Raw genomic sequence first — 24,088 nt, 5'->3', positions numbered from 1 at the left:
CAACAAAATCAATAAAAGGTTTTGCTAATAACAAGTGATAGCGGTCAATGTAATACCTGGACAGGATCCACAGCCACACCAAACCCTGTTTCATACATGACCGCTAGGTAATAGGAGGCTTTATGATATCCACAGCAGCTGGAGTCCATCAGGGAAGGAATCAGGGAGGTGGAGTCAGTCAGACCCACACTACTAGACAGTTTCTGGGCAGTTTTCTCAAATATCCTCCGACCAATGTCTTCAACGATGTCATGGTGCTCTGCTGATGCTAAAGACACAATACATGTTCAGTCATGGACTTAGAACCAACCTGCCTTTTTCAAAGAGAAAAAGAAGTGTATTTACCAAATGATAAATTCCAGTCCATGTCATGAAGAAGGTTAAATAAATTGTGGTACTCATTCATCATTTCCCTCCCCCAAGGAAAGGCAAGGCACACCGGCTTGTCCCCATATCGGTCACACAGATCGGAGTAATAGTTGTGGGAAATACCTATACAAAAGAAAATGACAGAAGGGTTACACGATCTTTTTCAGACTCCTGAGTAGAGTGGGCCTGTTTCATTGAAAGCAGCAAGATGAAACTGGTTGGATGAGGAATCTTAACCAGCATTAGGCAGAGGAGATTTAGGGGCCCTTTTACTAAAGTGTGGTAATGATTTCCACATACCATGCATAACCGGGCAATGCTGTAACACAGGTGCTAACATTGAAGTGCCCATTACGTGTAAGTGTTTAGACAAACCAATCAAAGAGAAGGCCGGGGGTGGGGGGGGTCATGTTGGAGGTGTGTTATAGGCGGACTTTGGGCAAGCTTAGATTTGGATATCTTGAGGCAATAATTGAACCATTCCCAAGATGTCCAAGACAGAGCCTAGATATCCAGAGCTATACCTATTTTAAAAGCTAAAAGACACCCAAACAGACCAGATGACCACAGGAGGGATTAAGTAATGACTCCACACACTCCACTCCCCCTCCCCCCCCCGTGGTCGCTGAAACCCTCATACCCCCCCCCCCAAAAAAAAAAATCTAAATGAAACAGTATGTACCTGTCTCTAGAATAGCAGCATCTAGTATGCAGGGCAGGATTAATTCTTCGAGGGCCCCTAGGCACACAAGTACACTGGGCCCACTAGCTGAGCCCCGCCCATGCCCCACCCATACCCTGCATCCGTGCCCCACCCCATTCATTTACCTGTTTCCTTATTTACTTTTTTATTTCCACTTGTATTTCTTTTTTTCTTTTATTATAAAATTCAAAACAAACAGCTAAGATTACCATACCAGTGCCAGTGTACAGTTTTAGTTCTTTGCAAGCCCCAAACATCTCTGAACAAATCCCCCCTTCCTTCCCACCTACTTGCCCAGGACTTTAACTCAGAACCCTTTCCTAATGTATATAAAAGTGTTCAAATGCATTGTACAGCCGTAATACTATCCGAAACATAAGTCTATATTAATAACAAAGTTTGCAATGCCTCTCAACTGCTTCACTATATGTCATCCAACTTTAACCCATATGTATAAACAACCAAATCTATAACTCCTCTGGTACGTTCCACTCCATGTATGTTAATTTGTAACAAAACAACAAGGCAAGTGGTCCACTAAAGAATCCAGTGTGGAACAAAAGAAGATCGGCAGACAATAAGGAGATTTAAATCAGGTTTATTTTTCAAGGTGCTCCCAGGAACCATTCCTGTTGCATTTCACCAAACAAGGCTGGTAAACGCTATCAGAAAACCATGTCTTTCATACACACAGGACACAGAACCACCCTCACCCAGTATGGAATAAGTAATCACAAACTAAACCCCCCCCCTTTTTTTTTTTTTTTTTTTACAAAATCACAGAAGAGGTTTTTAGCGCTGGCGAGCTGAATGTTCTGCGCTGTTCTGACAATCATAAGAATTCTATGACCATCAGAGCAGTGCAGAGCATTCAGCATGTTGGCTTGTGCTACAAACCAAAGGAACGGTACAGTTTAGGGGTGAAGAAACAGTGGTGCATATCCCCCAATACTGAACAAAATATAAAGATAGCAGATGTAAATTTGAAAAAAGAGAAATAACAAATCACTTTACAAATTAACAAATAAAAATAAAACAAAAAATGGAAAATAAGATAATTCCATTTCATTGGACTAATACATTTTTTAATTAGTTTCAGAGGTCAAAACCTCTTTCCTTAGGTCAGTAAAGTATACTGCTGTTACAGTATCCTGTCCTGACCTGAGGAGGAATTTGGCCTCTGAAAGTTAATCAAGCATGTATAAAAATTAGTTCAATAAAAGGATCACTATTTCTATTTCCAAACATTTATCAACACAGCTACACTACTTTATCCTAAAGCAAGAAAATAAAAAATATAATTTTTTTTCTACCTTTGTCATGTGATTTCTGCTTTCCTCATCTTCTTGTCATTCTCTTCCTTCCATCCACTGTCTGCCCCTTCCAGAAAATGTCTTGTCTCTCTCCTTCTGCCATCTCTCCTCCTTCTACCCCCTCCCCCCCTTGGTCTGGAATCCATCATCTTCCCTCTGTTCAGGGCCGCCATCAGAAATTTCTGGGCCCCTTACTGAGCAATCCTATTGGGCCCCCCACGCACCCCTTCCCCCCCTTCTTCCATGGGCCGAATACACACATACTTTTCTCTGTCGCCACACTCTTTGACCAAAAGATTTGTAAGCCTGCAACCACGTCAAGGTAGACTCTTTCAGCAGGGCCCTAACCTAACCTAAACTAAACTAATCTATACCTATCTATTCTAAACTAACATACCGTATGTCTAATACTGAACTAATAACAAACATCTGCATAATAAATAACTAATAAATAATAGTGCTAGTAGCTATAATTCACTTTTGAATGTAAAATCTCAGTTAAGGATTTCTTTTGACCTTTGTAGGCCAGAAGTAGATCACAATTGCACAATATTTTTTGTAACAAGTATTAAATGTGTTTTTATAAATACTGTAAGCTTAATAAATATATCAGAAAAAACTACACATCTGAGCACATATCTGAACATACACATCTGTATGATCCCATCCTCCTCAGCTTGCCTATAGTTCATCATGCATGTTAAAAATGTACCCCTCCCTTTTTACTAAAATGCGATAGCGGTTTTTAGCGCAGGGAGCTGCGCTGAATGTCCCACACTGCTCTCAACGCTCATAGGCTCCCTGCGCTAAAAAACGCTATTGCGGTTTAGTAAAAGGGGGCCAAAGTGCAAAATATAGACAGCATATATAAATTCTCAAAGCAGACACATTTTGATCACTAAATTGAAAATAAAATCATTCTTCCTACCTTTGGTAATTTCATCAGTCTCTGGTTGCACTTTATTCTTCTGACAGTGCATCCAATATTTCTTCCCTTCTTTTAGCCTCCTGTATGCTTCCTCTCCTCCAGACCTCATTCCCTCCCTAAACGTTTTCTTTGTTTCACCCTGCCCCTTCTTTCTTTTTCTCTCTCTCCATACCCCCTTTCTTTCTGTATGTCTGTTTTTCTCTCTCTCTCACCCTGCCCCCTTCTTTCTTTCTCTCTCCACACCCTCTTTCGTTCTGTATGTCTGTCTTTCTCTCTCTCTCCGTGCCCCATTTTTCTTTGGTTCACCCTGCCCCCTTTCTTTCTTTCTGGCTTCCTGTCCCCCCCTTTCTTTCTTTCTCCCTGCCCTTCCCTATGCCACCACTATTGGGAAAATGCTGCCACCGCCACTAGGGAATAGGCTGCCACTGCCGCCATCGGGAACAGGCCGGCGCCGAGTTCGCCCTGCTTCTCTTCCCTGCGGGGCCGACCAACTCTCGCCACCCGACGTCAATTCTAACGTCGGAGAGGACGTTCTAGGCCAGCCAGGCAGCGATTGGCTGGCCCAGAACGTCCTCTCCGACGTCAGAATTGACGCGAGTGGCGAGAGTTGGTCGGCCCCACAGGGAAAAGCAGGGAGAACTTGGCACCAGCCTGTTCTCGATGGCGGCGGTGGCACTCAAATGGCTAAAGAGCCGCAGTTTGCCGGCCTAGGGAGAACACTGGAGGATGGCCAGCTTTGCACCCCCTTGAGACGTAAACCCAGGGCGGGGCGAGGCGGACTGCCCCCCCCCCCACCCTCCTCCACCTTGGTATGCCACTATCTGTACCTCACTCCCTCCCTATGACCAAAAATTCTCCTTTCTTCTATTCCCCGTGTACACAACCATCTCTTTCCCTCCCTTCCTCTCTCCCAAGTCCATGCCTTCTGTGTCCAAAAACCCATTCCCTCCCCCACCTCAGCATCTCTTTCCCTCCCTTCCTCTCTCCCAAGTCCATGCCTTCTGTGTCCAAAAACCCATTCCATCCCCCACCTCAGCATCTCTTTCCCTCCCTTCCTCTCTCCCAAGTTCATGCCTTGTGTCCAAAACACACTCCCTCCCCCCTTTTGTGTTCCGCGTTTGCCTCCCAGCCCATCTTTGCAACTTTCTCAGCAAAACGGAGCTCGAGCCAAGAGGCTTGTCTCCTGTTTCCTGCCTGCCCTGCCGCGCACAAATAGCCGACCGGTAGTATTCTCCGACGTCAGCGCTAACGTCGGAGGGCAGGCTTTGCTTAAGCCCTCCCTCCGACGTCAGCGCTGACATCGGGGAACACTTCCAATTGGCTATATGTGAGAGGCAGGGCAGGTAGGAACAGAAGACGAGCCTCACGGCTCGAGATGTATTTAACTCTGCGGGTCCCCCGTCCAGCTCTCTCCTGTGCACCCCCTTGGTGCGTGCACCTGGGGCGGACCTCCCCCCCCTCCCCTAGGTACGCCACTGGGACTGGCACCGGTTCACGGAAAGGCGGTTGAAGAACTGTGGCCTAGGACCTTGGGGGAGCCCGGGCGCCCTGTCAGCTCCGAGCCCCTGAATGCAGGACTGGTAGTACTGCCCTGATGGCGGCCCTGCCTCTGTTCCCCTCATGGTCTGGCATCTTTCTCCTTTCATTTCTCCTTTCCTCCCCCCTGTGATTTTTAGCATCTCTCTCTCTTCTCATTTCCTCCACTCAGATCTGATATCTCTGTCTCCTTCTCCATTCTTTGGCATTTTCCTCCTCTCTCTTCCCTTTCCTTTCCTTTTATTCTCTGGTCTTCCTTCTATCTCACTAACTATCTTCTTCCCCCCATCCAGCTTGTGGGAAAGCAGCAGTGGTGAGGAGGTGAGGGCTGGGCACAAGTTCTCCCCACTTCCATCATCTGCCCTGCTCTGCCCCCTTCTCTCTCTCCCTATACCCTAGGTCCATCTCATCACTCATCTTTCACTCCGATATTTTTTTCCAAACAGCGACGCCCCCCCCTCCCCCCGCATCGATCAGCAATGCACCCCCCGATCGGCAATGCAGGTCCCCCCATCGACGGATTGATTGGCAATGGACCTCCCTCCCCCATCGACGGAAAGTAAGATGAGCAAGGAATGCGGGTAAGAAAGGCAACAGCAACTGTAATTTTCCAAGAGGTGCCACTTGACAAAGCTTCCCTCTGACGCAGCTTCCTGTTTCTGCTGGGGCGCGTCAGAGGGAAGCTTTGTCAAGTAGCACTGCTTGGAAAATTACAGTTGCTGTTGCCTTTCTTACCCACGTTTCTTGCTCATCTTACTTTCCATCGAAGGGGGAGGGGGGTCCGTTGATGATTGGTCCGTCGATGGAGGAGGTTCCCGCGTGCTGATCGATCGATGCTGGAGGGGGGCCCATCACCGTTTGAAAAAAAAAACAAAAAACCAACCCTCCTTCATCGGGCCCCCTGACCATTTCGGGCCCTAGGCACATGCCTACTGGGCCTATTTGTTAATACGGCCCTGCTAGTATGAGAAATTCTAGTAAAGCATCACACAGGTGTTTTACGTAGGTCTTCAGTAGCCTGATGGTTGACTAGTGAGTCATAGAGAGGAGGCCTCAGGCCCATAAGCCACTCTAACCACTACATTTATGGTGGAAAGTGTGAGCCTACCAAAATCACACTAAAAGTGTCACCTGCAGCCATAGGGGCTATTGGAGTGGTAGACAGGTGGGTATAGTAGGTTTTGTGGGTGTTTTGTAGGGCTCACCATACATTAGAAAGGGGTTATGGAGAAATGTACTTCTGGCACCCTTTATGTGAAGTTCATAGCAGTGCCTTCTAAGGCGCCCCAATGATCTGATTAAACTTTTCTTTAAAAAAAGATTGAATTTTTTAAACTTTGCATTGGTTGAAAGACATAAGGCTCCTTTTACAAAGCTGCGCTAGCGGTTTTAGCGCATGCACCGGATTAGCACGCGCTAGCCGAAAATCTACCGCCTGCTAAAAAAGAGGCGGTAGCGGCTAGCACGTGCGGCAATTTAGCGCGCGCTATTCCACACGTTAGGCCCTAGCACGGCTTTGTAAAAGGAGCCCATAGCGCAGACACCTAGGACTTAGTTTCTTTTTTAAAACTAGGTTTTACACATAAATCACCTTTCTAAAATTGCCCTCCTCAATCTGTACAAGTTATTCTCAAGCAAACTTTCACCTGCAGAAACAAGATTACCAAAAGTGGGGTAATAGAAACGTAAGAAAATACTGAGCCTTTGGTAAAATACAATAGCACCATCCAAAGATACACGTGTACATGCCAACAAGTTTATTAAAAAACTTGGCCAGATAATTTACTGGATCAATATTCACAAGCATTTACCCAGATAAATGCTGCTGGTTGGTGCTATCCAGTTTTCAATGGCAATGAAATTCAATATTGACAACTCGGGCACTATAAGGTCAATTGTGCAACTGTAAGGTTAAATAGTTACACACAAACAGGGAAAAACTCCTTATCTGGATATACATTTAAAGATTTTAAAATCCACTTTGTTTTATGTAGGTGTAGCTACATAAAACAAAAGCTGGAATGGCTACAACAGTGGGAGAAGGGGAAGCACCCTTTATAGAAGAGCGCCTAGCCTGAAACCTGGTATAAATCCTGGTACACAACTTGGGTGTGCATCTCCCAAAATGCATGTAATTCATTGGAATACCCATGACCCACCCATGACCCTCCTATGGCAAAACCCCCTTTTGGGTTGCGTAGGAGTTGGGCGTAGATTGTTACAAAATCACACAGCCAGATTTGTGCGCAAATTCAATAATTATTGATTGTTAATAGCTCATTGGCTAATTTATTTGCTCATAGGTCTCAGGATTGTGCCCAAATTTGGACACCATTTATAGAATCCAGGCATAAGATTATTTATAGAATACTGCTTAGTGCCACACTAGTACTTACATATGAATCTGTAACACTCATACATAAGAGCTACTGTGTTTCCCCAAAAATAAGCCACTGTCATATTAATTTTAGGCCAAAAAAGGCACTAGGTCTTATTTTCGGGGTAGGTCTTATTTTTTTTCATGTACAATGATCATCTCTTCCTTTTTCTCCTTCACCTCAATTATTCCTCTTTCCTTTCTCTCCCCCACATGTGCCGCATCTTTCCTCCCCTCTCACCCATCCCCTTGTGCAGTATATTTCTTTCCCTCCCTCCCTCCCATCCCCCTGTGCAGAACCCTTGCAGCTTCTATCCCTCCCACCCTCCCCTTGTGCAGCAGAACCTTTGCAGTTTCTATCCACCATCCCTTGTCCAGCAGAACCCTTGCAGCTTCTATCCCTCCTTTCCTCCCATGCAGCATCTTTCTATCCCTCCCATCCCCCACCGCTGCCGCACCCCCCGCTCACACTCCCACTGACTCTTTCATCTCTCCCTCCCATCTGAACCCCGACCATGAGACCGAAATACCTAGTAACAAACTGCAGTGCCAGCAACACAGGCTGCATCGCTGCCTTCTCATGCCTGGGAGTTCCTCTGCCGCATCACTGATGATGTCATCAGCAAAACAGAACGCCCGGGCATGAGAAGGCCGCGATGCAGCCTGTGCTGTCGATGCTGCTGTTTGTCGCCAGGTATTTCGGTCTTGCAGTCGGGGTTTGGATGGGAGGGAGAGATGGAAGGGGCAGCAGGGGGCAGAGGCGGGGCGTGTGGGGGGAGGGGAGTAGGAAGCGCTGGGGACTAGGGCTTATTTTCAGGGGTAGGTCTTATATTAAGACCTACCCCGAAAATCATACTAGGGCTTATTTTCGGGGTAAGTCTTATTTTTGGGGAAACACGGTAGTAGTCTATAATCTGAGTATGTAAATAGCGCATTTAGGTTTTCATGTTATAGAATGAGGGGGGTAAGTGTCCTCAAATTAAGGCTGCTGATTAATTGAGTTAACTAATACAATTAACTAGTTAATTTTTTACACAATTAAAAATTTTAATCGCAATTAATTTTGGTCCTGCATTGCTGTACTTGCCTGGGCCACAGGTAGCATCTGCAATGCATGCAGGCTTCTTCCAGCTGTGGAAAAAGGACATTGCATCAGAGGAGAGGGATGCAGCTACAGGAACGCTCCTGGTGCCAGCGGAGGAACTCTGCTTGTACTTCAGACATTGCCCTTGACCAGTGGCATAGTAAGGGGGGGCCGGGGGTGGACCACCCCTGGTACCATCTTGGTGGGGATGCCACCACCTCTCCGCCTCCCCCCAACCCCAGACTCGTGCCGTCTTCCCCCCCCTCCCCCGTACCTCTTAAATCTTCACCAGTGCAAACAACTTCTCTGGCCTGCTGCTAGCGCCTTTCTGTCTCCCCTCTGAAATCACTTCCGGGAAGCAGTGCCAGGAAGTGACATTAGAGGGCAAGCCAGTGCAAGCGCGAGCATCAAACCAGAGAAACTGCTCGCAAAGGCAAATAATTTAAGAGATATGGGGGGAAGGTGCATGTGTGGCATGGGGCATGGGGAAGGAGTGGAGGGGAGCGGAAGGAGCGGGAGAGAAGAAAGGAAGGCACAGGAGAGCAACACCGTCCTGGACGCCTCCTACCTTCGTTTACGCTACTGCCATCGACCCAGGAAAGTTCAGCAAAGTTAAACCAGTTAACTCAAGATTTATAATTTTAATCATGAATTTAATCATGATTAAAATTTTTAATCGACCAACAGCCCTACCTGAAAAAGTAGTATCAAATACACAGCAATGTAAAATATTTGATCAAAGGAACACAAAAGCAGAAGCAGAAATGGCACAGTAATAAAGGGAATCATTTCACTACTTACAGTTTGTATTTAATGCCAGCCCTTTTCTCACAATGTATTCATACATCTTCACTATTTCTTGAACACCAGTACATCTCTTATAGTGCAGGTCAATTTGGCTGGCTGTTTCTGTATTAGCAAGAGGATTAACAATCTAGAAATGCAAAGAATACCGTTGGCTTTAGAATGGAAGCTTCCTTTCGCAATACACAGGAATTAACACATTCTAAGGTCAATTCTGAGACATCTAACTTACAGTGGTTTTTACAAAGTTGTGGTAGAGGTTTCTACCGCGGGCCAGTGAGGTAAATGCTCTGACGCTAAACATTTTGGAAATTAACTATTTCAGTCTACTTTTCCTTGTCAAGTTTATATATTATGTATTGCATTATTGTTAACCGAGTCGAGCTCCTCTTGGTTGATGGCTCGGTCTATAAAACTAAGTTATTTTTTGGTTTTTTTTTTAAAATTTATTGATTTATATACATAGATGAATAAAACATTATGTAACAGAAAAAGAGTTTAGCCATCAAATTATACAAAGAAAAACAAATTACAGGCCATAAGACCCTAAAGAGTTAACATTAACTCAAACTCTTATAATAGCCCACATATAGGAGGGAGACAATTCACATCTTAGAGAGAAATATAACGAGAAAATAATATGAAATATAAACCACATTTGTAACGATACTTCCTCAAACTGGACCTTTTTCTACTTGGAGTCAATTAGGATTGCCTCACACCGAAGCACTATGCATTGGTATCCCTTTCCCTTCAAGAAAAAATTGCAACTGGGAGGGTTCAAAAAATACATAGGAATTCTGATCCAAAAGGATTATACATTTACAGGGATATCTGAGTTGAAATTTTGCTCCCAGTGAAATTTTGCTCCCAGCGATTGGCTGGCCCAGAACGTCTGTATTATCCTGTTGGGTGAGTGAGTAATTTGCATGTCATATGGCTAGAAGGTCCAGGCTTGGTCTCTGGTTCCACCCACTGGACAGTCTTAACTGTGCATCTGGAGCTGTGTGTTTCGGTATATATGCGTACACGCTTTGCTGATAATGTTCTCCATTATAATGCTCTATCACTAGTAGTTTTTCCCCTCTATGACCATCATCTGATAATCTTCACAATCCATCACCCTCCCCACTAGCCCCAGCCAATCTCCTGTACAGTTGGAATTTTCAGGTCATTGACTCTAGCACTCTCTCCACTGCTGTTTCCTCTCTACCACTATGTTACACAAGTCTGTAAACGAGGCTGTCTCCTCCTAAAACACCACTCTCTCCCCTGTTCTAAATATCCTTGTTCCCCATACCCCATGCTCTGTAATGCACCCCCAAATCCCAGGCCTGGCTAAACTCCAAAATACACTATTTATGATCCTCTGCCAGGTCTGCTGAACAGCTCTGGCTCAAATCCCGACTTCATTCATTTCAAATTCCTCTTGACCTCCTTCATATCTGCTCTCTCACTTGACTTCTCATCTTGAAATCCTCTCTTATTTAAGGACACATTCTTAACATGAGAATGGGCGATTCATCTAACCTACACTCTCCACTCACAGTAATGAATACCAACCGCTTTCAAGAAGGGTCATTCTCCACCCCCACCCCCTCCACCCCCGTTTTCTCCTTACCCTTTTACCACCCTTTTTTTAAAAAAAAATTATTTTGATGTATTTTACTCTTGCCTAACCCTTGATCTTCTTGTTTCTGTACGTTTATGTCTTATCTATTGAACATTTATATATTTATTTTATTTTTTACCTTATTTGAAATTTTTTTAGCATTGTAAACCGTCTAGGTACAAGTTGATAGACGGTATATCATCTCTCCCATCCTGAAAAGTGTGATTGCTCCCGAAGAAGGAGACTGTTTCCTCTGTAGAGCAGGGTGACTATCTGACACGTCACAGACAGTGAACCTTATCATTGTTAACGTCTTCAAAATAAGTTTATTTTTCATTCACTGTGTGGATTATAGCGATACCTCAAACGGGGATATCACCAGGAGACTAGATTCTCATTTATGTACAATATTAATATAAGAAAGAGCACACTTTATGACATTTTTACAAGCGTTGATTTTTCACGTTACTTTTGGTTTAAGAAACACACATTAAAAGGTCCAAGGATGTTTCACGTTTATTTACCCTTTTGGGTATAACATAAAACTAACAACTCTTTGGAGCAGGAATTTCCTGCATACGAGTTGTGAATACTGAGGACCTTCACCTTTTCATAATTTATTTTTGCTATAGAAACTGGTAGTGTGGTCACCAATGAGTATTATCTCTTAGTGAGCTTATTTTGAAAGAATAATTTTTACATATGGTTCCAGACATTCTTCCTTCATTGTGTTTTTTTGTGTTCTGAAAGCATTCTATAATGGCATCTTGACATACATATGTCATTATAAAAATGGCACCCAATGCATGGCGCTGTGCCTAATTGAAGGCTCCAATGTATAGAATGGTCTCCAATGTTGCTATATTTAAAGCATTCACATAATGCATACCTCTTCTGTTTCCAGGACTCTAAGGCGATAATACTTCACAGGTCCAAAGAATCCTTCCACCCCAGACACGTACTTGCTGCCTCCGAGGACAAAGTACCCTGATGTGTCATCAAAGTATATCTCATCCGTAAAGCTAAAGTCAGTATAGATACATCAGTGTTGCAGTTCTTTCCAACACAGAGCTTAGTTCCAGACTGTCTGAAATTCAGTACCATTTTTTATAAAGAAAACGTATCACATTCTCTAACAACTGTCTTTAATGAAAAATTATAATCTGTGACATTTGACATGGAAAATCAGCCTATAATTCACTGGCACCTTACCTGCATATGTATAGTATCTTTCTCCCAACAGTTGACTATAAAGAAAACAGTCAGGAAATGCAATAACCATGGCTAGGGGCTCCTTTTACTAAACTGCATTAGGGTATTAACGCGCGGAATAGCACACGCTACATTGCCACGCGCGCTAGACGCTAACGCCAGCATTGAGCATTGAGTAAAAGGAGCCCTAGGACTTTGATCAACAAAAGTGATGAGAAACAAAATAGACGAGTCCCTTTTACTGAGCAAACCTGCAGAATCCAAAGAAGCAAAGACCATTCAAAGAAAGGAAGCCAAGCCATCCCAAAAACATGTCAGTACTGCAAAAATGTTTGTGAAATTGCAAGCATAAATGAGAATTGCAAGTTCTTACCATGATACCCTTGTTTAACTGAAACTAATCTCTTATGCAATGTAAAGGTTAATCTTCTCTTAAGCAATGTAAAGGTTATACTTAGGAAACCATTCTACAATTATCTATAGGTGTAAATAGCCACATTTATATATGTACATTGGCTACACGTGTACATAGCAATTTCAGAAAGGGAGTATGAACATTCTATTCTATATAGGAACTCATCATGCCATGACCAAAACAAAAGTTCAGAAGACCTAGGAAAAAGAATAGCTGATCATCATCTGTCTGGGCAAGTTTATAAGTCACTTGGGACATCTTCAATCTACTGTCAGACAATTACACAACAAATGGAAAAGCTGCAAAATATACTTGCTGTCTACCCAAGAGCGGTTATCCTGCCAAGACAACCCCAAAATCAAAAGTCAAATGTCTATACAGTAAAGTCACAAAGAACCCTAGACTAACATCTAAAGATCTGCAGATCTCTCTTGCTGTGAGATGTATTAACCATCAGGAAAAACCCAAATGGAAGACAGATTGGAAGAAATTACTGCTCTCTAAAGAGAAAATTGCTGCCTACCTCAGGTCTACCTACGAGTATTTGAATGATCCATAAGACTTCTGAAAACAGTGTTCTCTAACAAATGAAGCAAAAATTGAACTTTTTTCACAACAGTAGTTTTGTCAAAAAACAAAATTCTAGAACTTTGCAGCACACGAAGATGGCTGGGTAGAGGATTAGCTCTGTTGTGACAGGCAAATTTTATTAAGATTTTGGCAGTTAAAATTAAAGAAAAGTGAAGGAAAAGAAAGAATTGAAGTAAGAAATGGCTTCAGGTAAAACTAGTAAAAGTAATCCGGTGAATTCAGGAGCAGGAAGTAAAAAAAGAACAAAAATTGATTTGGTATCCCCGACAGCGGTCCCGTTGCCTCAGGAAGAAATTGATAACAGTGATTTGATGAATGAACTTCAGAAAATTAAAGAAATAGTAAGTGATAACGCTAAAAATATAAAAGATGTGAAGGAGGAAATAGAGAGTCTGACAAATAGAATGCAGGCAGTTGACTTCAAAATTGAACAGTTAGAAAAGCATGCTGAGAAATCTGAGGCAGAGATGCTGGTGTGTAAAAAAGATCACAGAGAAATAGAGGCGTTGAAAAAGGATTTTGAAGACTTATCAAATCGTGAAAGAAGGAATAATTTGCGTCTGATTGGGATACCTGAGGGGATTGAGCAGAATGATCCTATTCAATTTGTAACTAATTTTATCCCAAAGATCTTGCCATTTAAAAGTTCTTTTCCTTTGGAGATAGAAAGAGCACATCGGATACCGATGAAAAGATCAAATAGTCAGAAGGTCCCCGTCCACTAATCTTTAAGCTGCTAAGACATCAGCAGGTGGTAGAGATTATAAAGCTGGCTAAAACAAACAAGGATCTTAAATGCCAGGATTCTAAGATCTTTATAGTACCTGACTTTGCAAAAGCTACTGCCTACAGAAGAAAACAGCTTTTGGATTTAAGACCTAAACTGAGAGCAATGGGAGCAAGATATGGATTGATATACCCTGCTATTATGAGGGTAACTTATGAGAATAAAACTTATAATTTTGAAGAAGCAGGCAAATTACAGGAATTTCTAGATCAATATAATTTGCCTATGGTTTCATGAAAGTATTTAGAAAATGTAATAAATAATATACTTAGATTATTTTTGGTTTATATTTTTGAGTGAAAATTGAAACATATTTTATAAAGAAGGAAAAAGTGAAAAAAAAAAATAGAAAAGGAGAAAAATATTTTCTAGAAAATTGTTGCAGTTAGATTTAAGGGGGATCAACATTTCAAACAAGATTTCAAGAATAGAAATGAAAAATTTTAAAGAGACAATAAGAAAAGAAGAAAAGAAGATTTTGACAAGGTAAGAAGAGGGATGGAGCATATAGGAAGTGAAGAAAATATGAGGAACAATTATAAGATTTGGATGGTTTCTTAATGTGAATTTATAATTTGCATTTGAGCGTGACTGAGATAATAATATGAGGACACAAATGCTGCATTGGAGAAATATGGGAACTTAGAATATAATAAGATGAAAAATACAAAAGACTTGATGTAAAGAGAAGAAGATGTGAAGATGGACTGATGGAAATGACTTGAGCATTATTTAGATTTACAATTTGCATCTGAAATTGACTGAGATATAAGGATGATGTTGCAAAAATACTTTATTGGAGAAAGATGAAATAGCAATCTGCAAGAAGATGGAATAAGAGACTGAAACAGCAGGATGAAGATGTGCAAGTGTTACAGTTGTGCAGAATGGAGAATAGACTGTAATAGATTGAAGATGCAATGAAAATTAATGAGAGTTTTAAAAAATATGAGGTCTGCTTGGTTGAAATGTTTGATCCTTCTTTTGATGTAAGGATAAAAAAAAAAAAAAATGAATATTATAGGATGGAGTGATGTATGTTCCATTGAAGTTGTGAGAAACTTAGGTTAGACAAAAAAATAAAATAAAATAATAATATTAATCTTGGGGGGTATATATTGTAAGAAATGGTTTCCGAAATATTGGGTATATACTTTTATAAATATATTAGAGGTATAGGATGGAAGAATGTTTGGAAATTTGAATGAGGGGGGAAGTATATAATAAAGAATTATAGTAAATATGGGTATTTAGGGTATTGAAGAATGGATTGACTGCAGGAGAATTTAGTGTTGGTTGTTTGAAAGATTAGAGAAAGAAAAATGAGTATGTTATTGCCTGTGGGGAGTTTATTTTTTGCTCAGTAATATGTGCGTTTCGAAGTTTGCATTTGTGTTAGGGGAGGGAAGGGTGGGGGATGGGAATAGGGGGGGAGGGGGAAAGAGGGGAGGGGGAGACCCATATATTGGTTTAAGGAAAAAAAAATGTATATTTTATGTTTGAGTGGATTATATATGTATTTTATATTTTATTTGTAAAATGGGTTTTAAAATTTTTTCTTTGAATGTAAATGGCCTTAATCACCCTATAAAAAGGAAAAAGGTTTTGGAATATATTAAACAACAAAATATAGATATATGTTTCTTGCAAGAGACACATTTGTCTGGAACAGAGTCTATGAAGCTGACAGATAAGTGGATAAAACAATGTTTATTTGCACCAGCGGTAAAAAAGAAGGCAGGAGTTGCAATATTGATTAATAAAAAATGTCCAGCAACATTTAATATGGTTAAGGCAGATCCTCAAGGAAGGTGGTTACTTGTTGACATGAGCATGGGCAGTAATACAATGGCGTTACTAAATATATATGCACCTAATTCGAATCAAAGTGAATTCTTTAAATCTCTACAACAATTAGTTTTACCACTGGCTACTACTAATTTAGTGGTGGCTGGGGATTTCAAAGCTGTTATAGATCCAATAATGGATAAAAAGCCTAGTAGAATAATGAAATCAATGGGATTAGATAATTTGGTACAAGTATGTAATTTAAAAGATATATGGTGTATTCTTCATTTTAATGATCGGGAATTTACATTTTGTTCACATGTTCATCAATCGTTCTCAAGAATTGATTATATTTTTGTTTCAGATCAGATGGTACAGCAAGTTATAAAAGCTGACATAGAACCAATAGTAATATCTGATCATGGTGGTATATGGATAGAAGTTAATTTAGTAGATCCAGATAATTCCAAACCTGTATGGAGGTTTGATAATACATTGCTTGCTGATTCTAAATTTTGCACAGAATTTCAAAATAAAATAAATGAATATTTTAGACTTAATGATTTAGAGGAAATTTTGATTGGAATTTTATGGGATGCTTTCAAAGCAACTATGAGAGGACAAATTATATCATATTCTGCATATAAAAAGAAACTGTTAAGAAAACAATATGTGAATTTGGAAAAAGAAATTAAGAATTTGGAATTAAAATTGGTTAATAAATGGGAACAGGAGACATTTCAAATATTGTTAAAAAAAATGTGAATATAATGAAATTTCCTCTGGGTTAGTAAGGAAAGATATTTTTGCTCAGCAGATGGTGTATTATGGTAGTGCAAATAAGGCTGGAAGATTATTGGCAAATTATTTAAAAGCAAAGAAAAGGAAGGAGAAAATAAGCATAATTAAAGATGAGTTAGGAAATTCTCATTCTCAAATTGGAAATATATTAAAACAATTTTTAAAATATTATAAGTCGTATTCTTCGGAGTCTTATTTAAATAAAGAGAAAGATGGGATGGATTTTTTGAGTTTAGTTGAAGGTCCTAAGGTTCCTGATCATATAAAAAGAAGTTTAGATAAACCTATATCATTAAAAGAGTTACAAATGGCATTGAAATCCCTTAGAGTTGGGACCGCTCCAGGTGGAGATGGATTTACAGTAGAGTTTTATAAAGAATTTCAAATTTCCCTATTACCGTATTTATTAAAATTATATCAGGATCAACTGAATAAAGGTTGTAAATCAGGCACTATGGCAGAATCTTTAACTATTGTTTTGCCAAAGCCAAATAAAGATCCAACATTGATTTCAAACTACAGGCCTATATCTTTAATAAATGTAGATGGTAAATTATTAGCTAAGATTTTAGCATTAAGATTGGCTAAAGCTCTTCCGCATATAATAGGAATGAATCAAACTGGATTTGTTGCTCAAAGACACTCTTCTAATAATACTAGACTGGAATTTCAGATGTATTATTTAACAAAACAAATTAATGATCCGGCTTTTTCGGTTTCACTAGATGCTGAGAAGGCTTTTGATCGTGTAGAATGGAGTTTCATATATCAAGCTATGGAATGGTTTGGTATTGGATCCGGATTTATACAAATGATACAAGCATTGTACAGCTCCCCAACTGCTCGCTTATATATAAATAATAATTTTTCGGATGCTTTTAAGTTGCAGAGGGGAGTTAGACAAGGTTGTCCATTATCTCCTTTGCTCTTTGATATAGTTCTTGAACCCTTATTATTAGCTATTTGACAGGCAAAGGACATACAGGGTATTCCATGTGCTGGAGTGGAATATAAAGTATCTGCTTATGCAGATGACATCTTGCTTCATTTGAGGAATCCGGAAACAACAATCCCATGTCTACTGAAGGTCATAGATACATTTGGAAAATTCTCAGGATACAAAATAAATTGGACTAAATCAGAGATTTTACCTTTAAATGTGCATTGTACAAAAGGTATACTTGATACTTTCCCTTTTATATGGAAAGAGGATGGAATAAAATACTTAGGTATTTGGCTGAATAAAACACTGAATAAATAAGAATAAATTAAAAAATTTTATTACAAAAAGTTACAGAATTGTGTGAGCAATGGAATCCTTTACATTTGTCCTGGTGGGGAAGAGTACAAACTGTTAAAATGATGATTTTGCCTGTGGTTTGCTATCAATTGGGAATGATACCAGTGTTTTTTCAGGGGTCTTTCTATAAAAAATTAAATAGTATTCTGGTTAAATTTATTTGGCTGGGTAAAATTGCAAGAGTGGCTTTAGTGTCTTTGCAAAGACCAACTGAGGAGGGTGGGGTAAATTTTCCCAATTTTTATAGGTATCATCAGGCCTATATCATGCGCCAAGGTATGTATTGGGTCCTCCCAGAGCTTTTGGAACAATTACCAGAGTGGTTAAGGGTGGAGAGATCACTTATCTTTCCACTTAGGCTTGATCTTTTGCTTGGTATAAAAGTGCCTAGAATACGTAAGGACAATAGAGTATTAATGGATACTTGGAAAACATTAAGGTTTGTAGACAGATTAACTACTGATTCTATTTTAAAATCAAAACAACAGACTATTTGGGTAAACTCCAAGATACAAATAGGCGGGTTTAAGGTTGTCTGGAAAGATTGGATTAAAGCAGGTATAAGATCATTAACGGAAGTAATTGATAATGGTAAGATGCTTGAATTTTCACAATTGCAACATAAATATGGTCTGAATAAAAAACAAAGTTATAAGTGGTTGCAATTGAAGCAGGCTATTCAGGTGGGGTTCCCTGAATGGAAATCTTTAAATGATCATTACAGCTTAGAATTCTTATGTTTCCAGGCAGATTTTCTGGGTCACCAGGCCGCAAAGTGGTATAAAATTATATCTAATTATTTGAATAAGAAGCCTTTAATGGATTAAGAGATATTTGGAGCATTGAGATTAAGCATCAGATTAATGCATCTCAATGGCCACGTATTTGGTCTTGGAGAATTAAAGGTACGATGTCAGCATCTATTAGGCAAACATGGTTCTTTTTGTTGCATAGAGCATTCTGGACCCCTACTAGATTACAAAAATTAGATTGCTCTAAGTCTAATAGATGCTGGCATTGTAAAATTGAAGTTGGAACTCTAGACCATCTTTTATTTTATTGTCCATGTATTCAGGCATTTTGGATATCAATATGGGATCAAGTTAATATGTTGATGGAGAGTCATGTGGCTTTATCCTATGACACAGTGATTTTGGAATGTGTATGAGGGCCAAATGCCAAATATCTGCAGCAAACAATAAATTATTGTTGATTCTTACGGGAGTGGGAATTCAACAGATAACAACTAATTGGAAAGACTGTTCTAGATTGAATTGTAATTTTTGGTGGAACTCAGTTTGTCATATGTATAAGATGGAAAGATTTCTTGCGATACAGAGGGGGTATTTTAAAAGATTTCAAGAGGTGTGGAGGCCATTAATTGAATATTATAACGAGTAAAGTTTATTCTTTTTCCTTAGGGGATAATATATAGAAATGGGATGGGATGGGAGGGATAGGGAGGGAAAAATATTGGAAATATGTTGTTATGAAAAATAAGGAGATATATGTAATAGGATGGGATATTTATTGTTGTGCATTACTGGGTATAATAAAATGTTTAAAGTGTTTGAGGAAGAAGGATGGGGGGAGGGACAGATTTCATGTCAGATTAATTGTATTATCAAAAAGGGATGTATAATTATATATAAATTTGGAAGGAATATTTTATTGATATGGAAAAGGGTGGGAGGTGGGGGGGGAATAAAAACATGTATAATAATATTGTTTAAGAATGCCAAGTGTGTTATATAAATTAATTGTAATAATACTGTACACTTGTTGAAAGAAATAAAAAGGAATAAAGATTTAAAAAAAAAAAAAAAAAAAAGCTTTGCAAAATATGAACCTTATTTGAACCAGGCAACTTTGCTGCATCAGGAACTTGAACAGCTTGCAATCACTGATGGAACCACTAATTCTTCTTTATATCAGAAAATTATAGAGGAGAATATCAGACCATCTATCAACAAGCTGAAGCTGAGCCAAAGAATGTCAGTCATGTAGTATGGCATTCTAGTAAATCTATTACAGAATAGCTAAAGAAGAAGAAATATTGTGTTTTGAATTGGTCAAGTCAATGTCCTGACCTAAACTATATTGAACATTGTAGCAAGACCAGAAGTGAACTGTTTATGCTAGGAAGTTCTCATAAGTCAGAATTTGAAATAGAGAAATGGACCAAAATTTCTCAAAAGAGAATGTTATATGATAGATTTATTTAAAGTTATTGCTGCTCAAAAGGGGCCATCAGTTATTGATTGAAGGGCTCACATACATTTGCAGACAAAAATACCTATTATTGAATTAATAACAAAACTGCATTCATTTTGTTTGAGTTATTTATTCAATGGGCTTATTTTTCTCCCTCATCAGGGTTTAGATGAGGATCTAATCAAATTTTTGAGTATAAACTGCTACAATACAGACCATCCTATGAGGTTCAAAAGCTTTTTAAGCACTGCAAGTAAGAATATACAAAATGCCATGCTGGCTCAGCCCAAAGTACATCAATCCCAGTATCCTGTCTCCAACAATGTCCAATCCACATCACAAGTACCCAGAAGATCCCATATCCCACAAAATTGTCACAATATCCACACAGCACTTTTGCAAATTCATCAGAAATTATGGTAAGAATTAGCATCCAAAAGTCACTGTTTCAACATCAACTGATGTCTGTCTTAGGAGATCATTTTCAGTTCAGTTCAGAGACTTCAAATTCTACATAAATGAAAATGTTTGATTCAGTTTACAAAGCTTCAGTTAGAATAAATGTTGTTCTTGCTTAGAAGGGTGCACCTCAAGCTCCACCTAATCAGTTTTGAGGACCTACTATTTCATTATGTTACATTAGTGTCTTTTATTCTGCCAATATCTTGCGGTTCTAGGTGGATTACAAAAGAGGTGATCTGGACATACCCAGTAAAATGACAAGATAAATTATTAGATGAAGGGTTAGGATCCGGGGATAGATTGAAAAGGTCAGTTAGATCACTGTTCTTCAACCGCCGGTCCGCAGACCGGTGCCAGTCCGCAAGAAATTTATGCCGGTCTGCACAGGGCCGGCGAGATTGACTCACTTCAATTTCCTGCCGGTCCGCGCAGGGCCGGCAAGATCAACAGCTAAAGTCCACGCTGGGCCGGAGAGATCTTGGGGAGCCTCTGACAGTGGCTTTCTCCCCTCTCTGCAGCTCTCCTTTACTTCCCAGCGCAGCGATTCACGAAGGCAGCCTTGGGGCTTTTGCTGAGTCGCGGCTGCCTCTGATAATGCAACTTCCTCTTTCCTCAGAGGTGGCGCGACCCAACAAAGGACTCGAGGCTGTCTTCCTGAATCGCTGCGCTGGGAAGTAAGGAGAGCTGCTGGGAGGGGAGAAAGCCACTATTGGAGTCTGGGAAGCTGCTGGGCAAGGGAAAAAAAGGGACAGCTGCTACTGGAGAGGGAGAAGGAGAGATGCTGCTGGGAGGGGAGGAGGGAAAGGAGTCTGGGAAGCTGCTGGGCAAGGGAAAAAAAGGGACAGCTGCTACTGGACCTGGAGAGAAGGAGAGATGCTGCTGGGAGGGGAGGAGGGAAAGGATTCTGGGAAGCTGCTGGGCAAGGGAAAAAAGGGACAGCTGCTACTGGACCTGGAGGGAAGCTGCTGAGCAAGGGAAAAAAAGGGACAGCTGCTACTAGAGAGGGAGAAGGAGAGATGCTGCTGGGAGGGGAGGAAGGGAAGAGAGTTACTGCTGGACAGGAGGAGGAGGGAAGGGAGAATGAAAAAAGGAAGGAAACAGCTGGCAGGGAGATTAAACATATAAACATAGAAACATAGAAATTGACGGCAGAAAAGGGCTACAGCCCATCGAGTCTGCCCATACCAATGACCCACTCCCTGATTCTTACTCTCCTAGAGATCCCACATGAATATCCCATTTTCTCTTGAAATCTAACACGCTGCTGGCCTCAATCACCCTCTGAGGCAGCTCGTTCCAATGATCTACCACCCTTTCAGTGAAGAAGTACTTTCTCGCATCACCCTGAAATTTCCCTCCCCTGATTTTCAGCGAGTGTCCTCTGGTTACTGAGGGCCCTATAAGACTGAAGATATCATCTTTCACCTCTATACGCCCAGTAATATACTTAAAGGTCTCAATCATGTCCCCTCTCTCTCTTCGCTCCTCCAGTGAGTACATCCGCAGTTTTTTTAACCTTTCTTCATACGTGAGTTCCCTGAGCCCCAAAACCATCCTGGTAGCCATTCGCTGAACCGACTCAATTCTCAACACATCTTTTCGGTAGTGTGGTCTCCAGAATTGAACACAATACTCGAGATGAGGTCTCACCATGGATCTGTACAGCGGCATTATGACTTCAGGTTTTCTGCTGACAAGAGAGGGAGGGGAAGGGGAGAGATAGGCATGAGAAAGTAGAAAGATTAATGATAGGAAGGGGTCAGCTGAAAAATAAGCAGATAGGGACAATGATGGTAGATCTGGTGTACGAGAGATAAAAATGAAGAGCAGTGAAGCTGGAATGAATCATGTAAAAAGGAGACAGGGGGCGCAGGCTGGATGGAAAGGGGAGAGAGGCATAGAAAGAAGACAGATACCATATGGAAGGGGGAGAGGACATACAGTGGATGGAAGGGGAAGATGCTGGATTGAAGAGACAGAAAGGGCAGACGTGGAAGGAAGAGAGTGAAAAGAAGATGAAAGCAGAAACCAGAGACGACAAAAGGTAGAAAAAAATAATTTTATTTCTATTTTGTGATTAGAATATATCAGATTTGAAATATATATCCTGCTAGAGATGGTATTAGACATAACTGGGGACTGCAAAGCCCAGGCAGTACTTCTTTAGCTTCCAGCTGGCTTAGGGCGCTCTCTGAACAGGGGGCAGTTGCCCTAGTTGCACTCCTCTAAAACTATTCCTGTCATGTGTGACTGCAGTATTCTGTTAGCATGATATTTCTGTGTACCATTCTGTAATAATTTGGCTTATTCAGTTTTCTTGACAGTAGAGGGGATATATGTGAAGGGGAGGGGAGACAGGGGATTTGTTGATCCTTGCTCTGTATTATTTGTATTTATAAAATGACAATTGTACAGAATATTGTTTCTTTTTATACTTTAATAAAATACATTCAATATAAAATCATAACTGAGGCTTGTGTGGATGGGATCGGATGATTTGTGGGGACCGAGCTCACGGAGATGGGGCGGAAACGGGGTTTTTTAATTTTAGTCCTAGTAGTTTGCCGGTCCACAAAATAATTCTTTTATTTCTGCTGGTCCACGGGTGTAAAAAAGGTTGAAAAACACTGAGTTAGATCATTTGCTAGATTTGACGAGTTTCCTGAATAACATGTTTTTTAATTCTTTCCTGAAGGTTATGTAGTCAGGTGTTGAAGAGGTGGCACTTGTAGTCAGCAGGTTGAAGAGATGATGGTCTAGTTTTGCTACTTGGGTGGCGAGTAGGCTATTGTACATTTTCATACGTTGTATGCCTTTGATTGAGGGGTGAGTAAAGGGTGCCTTTATTCTCCTCGGTCTGGATGTGTTGTTCCGGGTCAGGCGATCATTCAGGTAGGTTGGTCCATCACCATTTAGAGCTTAGAATAGTGTGCAGTAGAATTTGAAAAGTATATGTGATTGAACTGGGAGCCAGTGTGTGTCTAGGTATGCGGCGGTAATGTGGTCGAATTTTTTCAGCAAGCATATCAGTCTGAGAGCTCTGTTTTGTACTGTTTGTAATTTTTATCATGATGGCGGGGCATGATAGGTATAGGATGATGCAGTAGGCTAGAAGTCCCAAGACTAGGGACTGGACCAGGGTTTAAATTGATTTCTGTCGAAGTATTTTCAAATTTGCCTTAGGTTTCAAGTTTATTTTAATTTGATGAGTCGCTTAATTTAATTTTTACTAAGCGAGTTACAACATTGACTGCAAAGGATTTCTGGACTGTTTTGTTTATTTGTAGTTGCATGATACAGTCTTTGTCTATCATTATTTCTAGTAGTTTTAGGTTGGGGTATATGATAGAATTTATTTCTAAGTTTGTTATGATTGGGGTTTTGGTTTTTTCGAGAAGTATAAAGACAAACTACAGACCTCACAGCATACCCTGAAGAAAACCACAGCATGATGGCTGAAACGTTGGTTCTACCTGACAAGACACAGTGAGACCCAGAAACCTGCAACAAGCATGATGCCAGCTACAGAAACTCTGAGAGAACATATAACCCAACTTCACGGGGAGAACATCTTTAAACTTACCAGAGCTATGGGAAAAAGAGACCAACTGATTTTCCCACCAAAATTCAAATTTGTGACCAACTGACTTTCTCACCAAAATTCAAATTGGTAACCAATAGACTTTCCTGCTCAATTCACTTCAATCCCCAACCAATTGGGTTTGAGAACCTACTATATAAAGACAAACCGCAGATCTCACAGCATACCCTAAAGAAAGCAACAGCAAATTA

General features: G+C 40.4%; 1 protein-coding gene across 1 annotated transcript in view; it reads right to left on the bottom strand.

The window, feature by feature from the left end:
* The window catches only part of SEL1L3 (SEL1L family member 3), a 122,424-nt gene that overhangs the window by 79,382 nt on the left and 18,954 nt on the right, over window positions 1-24,088 (bottom strand). The window contains exons 7-10 of the mRNA XM_033948101.1: window positions 11,616-11,748; window positions 9,112-9,244; window positions 346-492; window positions 57-268 (exon numbers count right to left, since the gene is read on the bottom strand). Coding sequence (XP_033803992.1) covers window positions 57-268; window positions 346-492; window positions 9,112-9,244; window positions 11,616-11,748 — 625 coding nt within the window. The remainder of the gene's footprint in view (window positions 1-56; window positions 269-345; window positions 493-9,111; window positions 9,245-11,615; window positions 11,749-24,088) is intronic.

Source organism: Geotrypetes seraphini, chromosome 1, assembly GCF_902459505.1.
Source record: "Geotrypetes seraphini chromosome 1, aGeoSer1.1, whole genome shotgun sequence".
NCBI classification, from domain to species: domain Eukaryota; kingdom Metazoa; phylum Chordata; class Amphibia; order Gymnophiona; family Dermophiidae; genus Geotrypetes; species Geotrypetes seraphini.
The sequence above is the reverse complement of the archived record's forward strand: the minus strand, read 5'-3'. Positions and strand labels throughout refer to the sequence as shown.